Here is a 12,162-nt window from a genome sequence, read left to right as displayed (position 1 = left end):
GCCTTGAACTGGCCTCAGAGAGATCTGCCTACCTATGCCTCCCAAGTGCTGGGATTAAAGGCATGTGCCAGTACTACCTGGCCAAAACAAGCAAACAAACTTTTGAGAGTCATAGTTACTCATTTTTTTTAAATGAACTCTTAAAACTGTGATGTGTGAGAACATTTTGTCTTTGTGTATTTATGTGCATCACATGCATGCTTGGTGCCTGAAGGAGGGCAGGCAGAGAAGGGTGTCTGGAGTTACATGTGGTGTGTGTTTCTGTGAGTGCTTTGGATCGATTCCAGGCTCTCTGCAGGAGCAGAAAATTCTCCTGACTCATGAACTCTTGTTAGGCATGGTGTAGCATCCCTATAATTCCAGTAGGCAGATCTCTGTGAGTTTACCTGGTCCACATAGTGAATTTTAGGCCAGCCAGGGCTATGTAGTGAAACCCTAGTGAAAATTGTGGTGGGAGAATTTACCTTTTAATACGCTTTCTATTTTAGTAGTTGCTAAACTTCATTGAATGTGAATATGAAGCATTACTATGTTGAGGCATTTAAGAAAAGTATTAATTTTGCAGAGGATACATTTATGTTTTTCAGAAATGATCTTTCTAGCTATTTTAGTGACTGGAGGCTGCATAATGGACCTTGTGACTTATGTCCTAGGTGTTTGAGGTTTATCTACATTCGCTATAGGGAACTTTGATCCTGCTTCGAGAATCTTACTTGCTTATATCTGGTTAATGAAATGACTAAAATAGAGTCTCAGAGTTTTCCTACTTGAGATATTATTTTTATCCTGCTGATTTGTTGTTGTTGTTTGTTTTGGGACATGGTCTCTACATAACCATGGCTGTTCTGGAACTTACTGTGTAGACCAGACTGGCCTCAAACTGACAGGTGATCCTCCAGTCTCTGCCTCCTGAGTGCTGGAATTAAAGGCAGGCATTAGCATACCCTGCTGCTTTATCTTTATGTATTCAATCCCTGAATTAATCAAATGTTATTGTTATTTCTTTTATCAGTTAGAGGTAATCTTTTCTCCTCTGTCCACTCTCTGAGGTTTCTAAGCATATAATGCCTTATATTCCAATATCTTATTTTTTGTCATATCTACTAATTAGTCTGCTTCTGAGCAGAATGTCAATTTTTTTTCTTTTTAAATTTATGTTATGCATATGGATGTTTTGACTGCATGTATGTCTATATCATGTGCATGGCTAGTGCTTGTAAAGGCCAGAAGAGGGTTATTGGAAACCTAGAAGTGGAGTTACAGAGAGCTGTGAACTACCGTATGGATACTGGGAATTGAATCCTGGTGGTCTGGAAAGGTAGCTAGTGCTCTTAACCACTGAGTCATCTCTCCAGACCCAACTGTGTTCTTTATAATCAGAGAGCATCTAGTGTGATAGTAGGCTTTCAGTAGGTCATGCAGCCCTGACATTGTGGCACATATAGGTTATCTCAGCATTCAGGAAACAGAGGCAGGAGAATGGAAGGTTACAGGCCAATCTCAACTATATAAGGAGAACTCTCAAAAAAAGGCAGATCGGAACAAGATTCAAGGCTGAAGATGTAATGGTAATACGCCGTGTACACAACCCTGGATAAAGTAAATTCGGTGTAGAGTTGATAGAATCAGAGATGCAGGAGAATTCTGTTACTTCCTTTACATCTAGCCTTTTCTAAACTTTGGTACTTATTTGGGAAGTGGAACAGTATCAGTTCTTGAGATTTCATATGAGAAAAATGCAATGTTCACTTAAAGTAAATCAGAAAAAATACAAAATTATTTATTAAGATTGGTGGGGTTGTTTAATTTTTTTCTAGACAGAATCTAGGTAGCCCTGGCTATCCTGGAACCTGATACATAGACCAGAGTAGCCTTGAACTCACAGAGATCTATCTACCTGCCTTTGTCTCCTGAGTGCTGGGACTAAAACTTTGCACCACCACCCCGGCACAGTTGAATTGTTTTATTCTGCTGCTTAAAAACAAGTATGGTGGTAATTCTCTCTCAGACACCCTAACTAGCTAACCTCTTCCCTCCCCTTCTATCCCTACCCTACCCTACCCTACCCTACCCTACCCTACCCTGTATAGCTCTGGATGTCCCAAACTCACCCTGTAGATAGTGCTGTCCTCAGACTCACAGAGATCCACCAGCTTCTGCATCCCCAGTGCTGGAATTAAAGGTGTATACTACCAGCGCCCAGCTTTAGGACAGCCTTGAGTTTCTAATCCTTCCTTTGCCTCCCAGGGCTGGGACCACGTATTCTCTTTGCATGCTGAAGCCTCCTGTACTGATGACAAAACACTGAGACTGACTGGATGCATTTTGTAATCCAGCTGCTTTGGAAGCTGAGGCAGAAAGAACGAACATATGTTTGAAGGCAGCTTGGGCAATTTAGGAAGACACCGTATAATATAAAATAAGATGAAAACTTAGGACAGAATGCTGGGATATATAACATGCTTGCCTATTATGCTAGAGGCCTGGGTTCAGTCTCCAGTGCTGGGAGAGGGGAGTGTTGCCACTGTGGGATATTTATTCAAATTGACTGACTTGTGTTTTTCAAGCTCTTCATCTGTAATGGACAGGTTTCCATAAAGTTGAGACATTTAACAAGTAGGGTTTGTTTAAGAGGTTACATCCTAACGGTGAGTCTTGCCAAGTCTGTCAGTCTTTTGTTGTTGCTTGTGCTTATGAACACTTGGATCTCTATACTGAAGAGGCTATTAGGACATTGCTTAGACCAGTAATCTTAACACTCGGCAGGCGGAGATAGGAAGATTGCTGAATTTGAGACCTGTGTGGTCTAGTGTGATCGGGTTCTAGGACACTAGGGCTACACAGAGAAACCCTTTCTTCAAAAACCAAATTAAAAAAAAAAAAACAAAACAAAACAAAAAAACCACTGTTTAGCCTTTCTACTCTCATTGGTATTTGAAGATCTTCCTCCTCCTGCATTTGTTTTTTTTAAATAAATGGAAGATACCAAAAAGTTGTTGGGTCTTAATTATCGCTCAATGTCAAAACTTTGGTGAAAAAGCAGGCCTGTAGAATTTCTATGTTACCGCTCCTTTGCTTGTCTAGCCTAGAGGAGTTCGTGGATCGGAAGGCTGATCAAAGGGCAGATCACTCAGACCTAATGAACTACAGTAAAAACAAAAAGGAGGCTGGGGCCTTCCTGTGTGGGCCTTCCTGTGTGCTACTCTTTGCTTTTTCTGAGACAGGTATACACCCTAAGCCAGTGCTCCTCCTGCCTTAGCATCCTGAGAGTAGAGTTAGCCTAGTGCTGCCATACTTGAGAGCTCTTGAAAACCTTTTATCTGCCTCATCAGACTGCATCATTTTGACATGGAAATCTCTACCCGTTTTTAAGAACATCTGTTGTTGTCTATGGTTGTGCCAAAGCAGAGTGCAAGCCAGCTTTGAGTCATAATGCACTAATCAGTAATGTGTGTATGCAGGTTGCTGAGACGCTCACCTGCCTGACAACCTGAGTTCAATTTTTGGAGCCCGTAGTAGGAGAGAACTGACTCCCTCAAGTTGTTCTCTGGCTTCCATGCATAATGGGTACTCCCACAGGGTCTCACATTCCGTCAACCAATATAAATAATAATTTAAGAATACACTTTGGAAAAAATAACTCCATGCATGCTTGTGTGTAATGCTGGTGGTAGAACCTCACTCTTTGCACATTCTAGGCAAAAGTTATTTTTTTAACATACATACATACATACATACATACATACATACATGCATTCACACACACACCCTTCTTAAGGGTGGTAAGAGACCTGTAATACTGGGTTATACTGTTGTATTATGTTTTTTATCGTGTGTGTGTGTGAATGTATGTATGTATATGTATATATTTTGCTTTAGGTATATTATGGAATAATTGCTTCATTTTCTTCCACCTTAATTTTGTCTTTTTTTTTTTTTTTTTTTTTTTGGTTTTTTAAGACAGGGTTTCTCTGTGTAGTCCTGGCTGTCCTGGAACTCACTTTGTAGACCAGGCTGGCCTCAAACTCAGAAATCCGCCTGCCTCTGCCTCCCAAATGCTGGGATTAAAGGTGTGCGCCACCACCGCCCGGCTAACTTTGTCTTATAAATTAAATTATATGCTGTAATTAAAAAAAAACAAGTATATTTTAAAAGACAATGTAATGTCACTGAATGTGTTGTTATTTGGAAGCTCTCCTGAGGTGCTGAGAAAATAAATGTAAGAAATAAGTAAGAGTACTTATTTATGTGTGTGTTCTTGGCAGGTGCTGTTGGCAGCAGCAGTCTGCACGAAAGCGGGAAAGGCTATTGTTTCTCGACAGTTTGTGGAGATGACCCGAACTCGGATTGAGGGCTTATTAGCAGCTTTCCCAAAACTCATGAACACTGGAAAACAACATACTTTTGTTGAAACAGAGAGTGTAAGATATGTCTATCAACCTATGGAGAAACTGTACATGGTATTGATCACTACAAAAAACAGCAATATCTTAGAAGATTTGGAGACGTTGAGGCTCTTCTCAAGGGTGGTAAGAGACCTGTAATACTGGATTATACCGTTGTATTGTTTTTTATTGAAAATAGGTTTGACCATAAAATAACTGATATGATCAGTTTGTGAACCCTCGTACACATCTCAACAACTTACCCATGCACCTCGGGGTTTTTTTAATGCCTGCCTGCTTACTTGCTTGCTGTTTTTTCTTTTTTTTTTTCTTTTGCAGTGCCTTATGCATTTTGTGCAAGCATTCTGTCGCTCAACTACACCCATTACCCCCCAGCTCTTCATTCATTCAGCAGACACTTGTTGGGCTCCTTCCAAAAGAGAATGCAGACTCATTCTTTCATATCTCAGTTCTTAACTAATTTAGTATGTCTGTGTTTCTGAAATTTGTTTGGACCCCTGCCCTGTTGTGTGTCTGTGTTACCATATGGGTGGTGGGAATTGAACTCAAGTCCTCTGGAAAAACAGTCTGTACTGTTAGCCACTGAGCCATCTCTCCAACTCCATTGTTTTATTAGTTGGGATCTTTTTGAGACAAGATTTCATGTAGCCCAGGCTAGCTTTAACCTTGCTATGTAGCCAAAGATGACTGTGAACTTCCACCTCCCAAGTACTACAATTCATTGTTTTTGCAATTTGTATTTAAAAGCTAAGACTTAGAAATACAACTGCTATGAAATTCTTAATCTTTATTGTCTATTACTGTCCATAATTAGATCCCTGAATATTGCCGAGCCTTAGAGGAAAATGAAATATCTGAGCACTGTTTTGATTTGATTTTTGCTTTTGATGAAATTGTTGCCCTGGGATACCGGGAGAATGTTAACCTGGCACAGATCAGAACCTTCACAGAAATGGACTCTCATGAGGAGAAAGTATTCAGAGCAGTCAGAGAGGTAAGTGACTGCCAGTTTGAGTGTCTTTCTGTTAGCTCTCATTAATCTGATTTTCCTGGTTTTACTTCATAATATAGCTACTGAAAGCTACAAACAAGTGTGTCTCTTTTCATAGACTCAAGAACGTGAAGCCAAGGCTGAGATGCGGCGTAAAGCAAAGGAATTACAACAGGCCCGAAGAGATGCAGAGAGACAGGGAAAAAAAGCACCCGGATTTGGGGGATTTGGTAGTTCTGCAGTGTCTGGAGGCAGCACAGCAGCCATGATTACAGAGACTATCATTGAAACTGATAAGCCAAAAGTGGCTCCTGCACCAGCCAGGTATTGTCTCGTGTATTACCAGCAACCGAGGATGCAGAGGAAGGCTCTGTATATGTATGCTTCATGGGAGTGATTTTTGGTTTCTAAGCTAGCTGTAAATAATGAGGCACTTAATGATGTAAGCTGTGATACTAAATTTGGATATATAAAAGACAGGAATAAAGGAAATATCTGTTATTTTTCCTTTTATAAGAGCGTTCTACAAATTATACCATGATTTCTTCATTTCTTAAGACAGCTGTTTTAATTGGAATATGAATTTTTATATTTATTTATTTATTTATTTATTTATTTTGGTTTTTCAAGACAGGGTTTCTCTGAGTAGCCCTGGCTGTCCTGGAACTCACTCTGTAGACCAGGCTGGCCTCGAACTCAGAAATTCGCCTGCCTCTGCCTCCCACGTGCTGGGATTAAAGGCGTGCGCCACCACTGCCCGGCGAATTTTTCTTTTTAAATAATTATTACTTTATGGTGTAACTGCCCTGCCTGTGTGTATGTATGTTCATCATATTTGTGCCTCTGAGAGGCCAAAGGAGTGTGTTAGATCACCTTGAACTGTAGTAATACACAGTTGCGAGCAGCCTTATGGGTACTGGGAACTAGACCCAAGTCCTCTTCAGGAGCTGCAGGTGCTCTTAGAATAATCAGCTGTTTTGTGGGTTTTTTAATTATTTTTAAATTTTATGTGTATGCCTGCAAGTATGTATGTGCCCCTGGTGCCCATAGAGGTCAGGAGAGTACATTCAAAACTGGAACTAGAGATGATTGTGAGCCACCATGTTGGTGCTGGGAACCACACCTGGGACTTCTTCAAGAACAGGTGCTCTTGACCTCTAAGCCATCTCTCTGACACCAAAATATGATTTTTTTAGTCTTATTGTTTCAGAAGAATCTATGGCTGCTGAAAGTATATGCAAAATTAATGGAAGATGCTATGTTTCATCAGACCATGTATGACTATAACGTTATAGCTTATAGTTAATAGTGGCTGTCCATTCTTGCAAGTTCATATTATACCATCAGTGTTGTAGTTGTCCACCAAGTCTAGGAAACAGCTTTTCTCCTAAGATCTTCACATTCTTCCAGAGAAAGCTTTGTTGGTAGGAGGCTATTAATTAATGGTTGTGGTCTTTTATGTTTTTATCATATATTTAACTTGTTTTGTATTCTTCCACTTAGACCTTCAGGCCCCAGCAAGGCTCTGAAACTTGGAGCTAAAGGCAAGGAAGTAGATAACTTTGTGGACAAACTGAAATCTGAAGGTGAAACTATTATGTCTTCTAATATGGGGAAACGCACCTCAGAAGCAACCAAAGTGCATGCTCCACCCATTAATATGGAAAGGTAAGCCATATTACCTTGACTTCTTCAAGAACAAACAATACAGTTTTTTAAACCATCTTTTTAAAAAATACTGTAGTTGTTCTGTTTTTCTTTAAGATAGGATTTCACTATGTAGCCCAGGCTCACCCGCAACTCAACTGTATGTCAGGCTGGCCTTAAATTCACAAGAGATCCTCCTGCCTCTGCCTCTCAAATGCTGGAATTAAAGGTATGTGCTACCACACCTGGGTATTTTTATTATTTTTAGTTCATGTATATCTGGTTGAGGTCTGTAGAGTGCAGGTGCCTGAAGAGGCAAGAGGTATTAGATCTCCCAGGAGTTGGAGTTACCTCTAAAAGAGCAGTGTGTGCTCTTAACTCCTATTCCATCTCTCTAGCCCTTAAAAGTTGTCTTTAAATTCTGTCAGTTTTTGCTTCTTTATGTATGTATTTTTGGGCTAGGGATCCAACCCAGAACCTCTTGTGTGCTGAGCACACTGTCTACCTCTGAGCTGCATACATTCTAGCCCCATGGTCTTGTGCCGTTTAACTGTTACTGACTTAAAATCTTTATTTAGTACATATTCCAGATACTAACCTACAGTATTTTTTCCCCACTTTAAATATCATTGGAGACTCAGCCATCTATTTCCTATGAAGCTTAAAACTTGCCTTTTATTGGCTAACTTAGGAAAAGTAGCTTTATGCCTGTTGTGTAGCTTGTCTCTTAAGCATGGCATGGTGAAACTTATCTGTGATCCCAACATTTGGGAGGTGGAGTGGACACTGGAAGATCTGGAGTTCAAGGTCAGCCTCAGTTATATGAAAGCCTAGGTCAAAGAAAAAACCTTCGACTTATAGGCTAGAGTTACTTTAACCTATATTTTGTCCTGTCTTTTTCTAATTAAAAGTATAAACAGAAGTCAATCTTTAATACAAAATTTTTGAAGGTCTTTAAAGCGAATTAACATGCTAAATTTTATTTGAATCCAGTGTAATTCAATCTGCCTTGTATCTCAGAGCTGAAACAATGGTTGGTGGCATTTTTAAACAATAGGTTAATCAAGTTCATATAATCAAGATGCAAAATTCTTGCCCTTAATCCCAGACCTACAGTTATTGATAGTTTGAAAGTCAACTGAAAGATGAGTCTGGGAGGATACCACTATCAGGTGTGCATAAAAAAGTGGACTGTTTACTCCTTGTGTGTTCTGTTTTGTTAGACATGAATAGTCACATCTGGACAGATCTTTCCATTCACTAAATTACTTGTGCTATTTTGGTTGTTTTGAGAAAAGCTGAAGCTTCATGCCTTTTTTTTTTTTTTTTTTTTTTTTTTGTATTTTAAGTGCATTGGTGTTCTGCCTGCATGTATGTCTGTGTAAGGGCATCAGATTCTCTGGAACTGAAATTATAGACAGTTGCGAACTGCCATGAGTTCTGGGAATTGAACCCAGGTTCTTTGAACGAACAGCCAGTATTCTTTTTTTTTTTTAAGATTTACTTTATTTATATGAGTTACACTGAAGGCATCAGATCCCATTACAGATGGTTGTGAGCCACCATGTGGTTGCTGGGAATTGAACTCAGGACCTCTGGAAGAGCAGTTAGTGCTCTTAACCACTGGGCCATCTCTCCAGCCCCCCAGCCAGTATTCTTAACCACTGAGCCATCTCTCCAGTTCCCATGCCTTTGAAAAAAAAAATATATATGTACATATATACATATACACACACACACACACACACACACATATATATATATACATATATACACACATACACACACACACACACACACACACACACACACACACACACACACATATATATATATATATTCTTTAACTTAGGTATTATACTTCCGGGTCTTGTGCATGTGTGAGTGCGGTACCCACAGAAGCCAGAAGAGGGCATTGGATTCCCCTGGCGCTGGAGTTAAAAGCTGTTGTGAGCTTGCTGTACATGGGTGCAGGGAACTGAACTTAGGGTTTCTGTGAGAGCAAAATATGTTCTTGATCAATGGAGGCTGCATACTTTCAAACACCATCACATAGAAATGAGAATTTAAGACTTTTTTTCTAAGTGATTAAATTAACAAGAGAACTCTTGTAAAAGGTAATGTGGGATCATACATTACTAAGATTTGGACTTTTGTGGTTTTGAGTCTAGTGTCTTTGTTTTTGGAAGGAACTAAGAGGCTGGGACAAAACAGAAACAAACAAAAACAAAATAAGAGCCCAAAATATTCTTTGTAGCCACTTTAGTTTAAATTAAATTTCAAATTTAAATTAAATTTCAAAGTAATTCTATAGCTGGGAAGATGGCTCAGCAGTTAAGAACACTGATAGGCTGCTTTTCTAGAGGATCCAAGTTCAGTTCCCAGCACCCTCATGGTCAATCACAGCCATCTGTAACTCTTGCTCTAGAGAATCCAATGTCCTCTTCTCTGGTGTTTGCAGGCACCAAGTGTACATGTGGTGCACCAGGCAATAGGCACACATGCATATAGACATACATTTCTATTATAGAATATGTATAGATTGTACTTATTAATTGCCCAAAGCAGTAGCATTATTCTTATTGTTATGTATTTCTAATTTCTATAGTAAACAATTTTTTTAATGTATAAAAGTCTTCTCAACTGTGTAAGTTTCATATGGTGAAGACAACCAATATTAACTACTTTTTAGACATTTTTCTGAGGGGATAGGATAATCTGTAGTATAGAGGGGAATAAAACCTGTGGCTTATCTCTTAAAAATCTTTATACAAACCAGACATATATTTATATCTTTGTTATGTTCTATTGCTGTAAAAAAGAAAAAAGCCACCATGATGAAGACAAGAAAGCATCTGTGAGTTCTCTTATAGTTGTGGAGTGAGTTGATGGTCGTCATGGACTGGAGCATGGCATCAGGCAGACAGACATGCGCTACAACAGTAGCTGAGAGAACGAGTGCGAGCGAGAGCACTGAGGCTTTACGTGGGCTTCTGAAACCTCAGAGCCAACTCCCAGGCTCACACGTCCTTCAACAAGGCTAAACCTCCTAATTCTCCGTAAACATTCCACCAGCTGGGAACCAAACATTCAAAAACCAATACTCAGTAGCCTTTGGAGGCCATTCTCATTTAGACCACCACAATTAGACATAATTTCCAGCTGCCTTTTTCCATTAAATTATAGATAATGAATGAGCAAATAGTAAATAGTGCTTTGTTGTGGTAAATCTCCAACCCCAATAAGTCCATGCAAAGAACACACAACTCAGTTATAATATTTATAAGCTGTGTGTCTAGATCGGACAGATCTGTCACTACACTACTCTGTTCCCCAGCTGAGATGCCTTGTTACTTGTGGCTCCGCCAGGCCACGTGGCTCTGCTCCATCTTCCTTCCACCTCCTCTTCTTTCAGCTTCCTCTCTCTCCTCCATCTCTCCTACTTCCTCTCTAAAACCTCCAGCCCCACCTTTCCCTTCCACTGCCCAGTCACAGGCTCTAGCCTTTATTTGACCAGTTAGAATGGGGAGAAGGTTCTCATGAAATCACCTGACTGAGTACATGATCCACTTCTCTTTAGGACAGCCCCTCTTGAGGAAGCAGAATTAGCTTCAAAATACTAATCTAATACCAGTCGGGGAACATTCTGCAGCAGTGCTTGCCTAACCTGTGTGAGGCTCTAGGTTCAACTCCTAGAGGCATAAAAGAAGTAAACTGTAGTCAGGTGGTACTGGCCCATAACCCTAGCACTCAGAAGGCAGAGACAGGTGGATCTGGTCTACAGAGTGAGTTCCAGAACAGCCAGGACTATACAGAGAAACCCTGTCTATACACACACACACACACACACACACACACACACTGGAGAGATGGCTCAGTGGTTAAGAGCACTGACTGCTCTTCCAGAGGTCGGTCACACACACACACACACACACACACACACACACACACACACACTGGAGAGATGGCTCAGTGGTTAAGAGCACTGACTTCTCTTCCAGAGGTCCTGAGTTCAATTCCCAGCAACTACATGGTGGCTCACAACCATCTGCAATGGGGTCTGATGCCCTTTTCTGGTGTGTCTGAAGAGAGCAATGGTTTACTCATATACATAAAATAAATAAATCTTTTAAAAAAAAAACACCCCCCCCCCCCCAAAAAAAGAAGAAAACCCAGGAATTTACTTACTTGAAATCATAGCAATGTGACTTCTAAATGCAGTATTTTACCCTGAATAGGATCCTGTACTGTGTCTTGTGATAATGCACAACTGATAATGCTTTTGGTAGGTTAGATCAAGGTGTTAATTCAGTATAAATTCATGAAGTTGATGATTGCATTAATATGGCTATATTGGAGAATACTCTTACGCATTCTAGGCAAGCACTTTAATACAGAAAGAACTACAAGAATGTCTTTGTTCTTGTAAAGTAAGAATGAAGTGTTTAGAGGTAGAAGGGCTACGGTGTTGATAACCTGCCTCTTACTAGTACATGGGAGAAAAAAAGTCAGTGTATGTGTATATAGATAATACTTAAAAACAGACTGTGAGTGTACAGAGATATGAAACAAGTGGGATATGATGTTAACAATAGGTAACCAAGGTAGTACTTGGTAAAAATATATGCAGTCTTTGTTTAAATTGTATTAATTTTTTAGGATATGTTTTATTCTTACATTACTTCATACATATATACTATGTATCTTGATCATACCCCACCCCTAGGTTAACCCTTTCACTTCCGGGACATTCTTCAACATGTTCCCCTCCCACGTTCATGACAGTCTCCTTTTTATTTATTTTTTCCTTTTTTTTTTTTTTTCTTTTTGTAAGCCACCAAATCCAGTTAGTATTGCTTGCTAGAATGCTTAATGATCTTGTTACTTGATCTTGTCCACATAACCGTAGCTGCAGTGAGTTGGTGAGGGCAGCAGCCATATTATGTCCAGCAGACAGCAGTTCTTGGAGCTCTTCCCTAGCCTTTGGCTCTGAACCCTGTTGCTCCCCTTCTTCTGTGAGTTTCCCTGAGCCTGCAGAAGAAGGTGTTGATAAAGATGTTCCATTTAGAGCTGTTCTTAGCACTTTGAAGAGTTAGGCATCTGCATTGGTGCCAACTG

General features: G+C 39.9%; 1 protein-coding gene across 1 annotated transcript in view; it reads left to right on the top strand.

The window, feature by feature from the left end:
• Positions 1-12,162, top strand: part of Arcn1 (archain 1 coat protein complex I subunit delta) — a 28,089-nt gene that overhangs the window by 3,720 nt on the left and 12,207 nt on the right. Inside the window, exons 2-5 of the mRNA XM_076924931.1 lie at positions 4,266-4,529; positions 5,221-5,400; positions 5,516-5,721; positions 6,901-7,065. Of these exons, the coding sequence (XP_076781046.1) occupies positions 4,266-4,529; positions 5,221-5,400; positions 5,516-5,721; positions 6,901-7,065 (815 nt within the window). The remainder of the gene's footprint in view (positions 1-4,265; positions 4,530-5,220; positions 5,401-5,515; positions 5,722-6,900; positions 7,066-12,162) is intronic.

This window comes from Arvicanthis niloticus, chromosome 26 (assembly GCF_011762505.2).
Source record: "Arvicanthis niloticus isolate mArvNil1 chromosome 26, mArvNil1.pat.X, whole genome shotgun sequence".
Classification (NCBI taxonomy): Eukaryota; Metazoa; Chordata; class Mammalia; order Rodentia; family Muridae; genus Arvicanthis; species Arvicanthis niloticus.
Note: the sequence above shows the minus strand (reverse complement) of the source record. Positions and strands in the feature narration are given on the sequence as shown.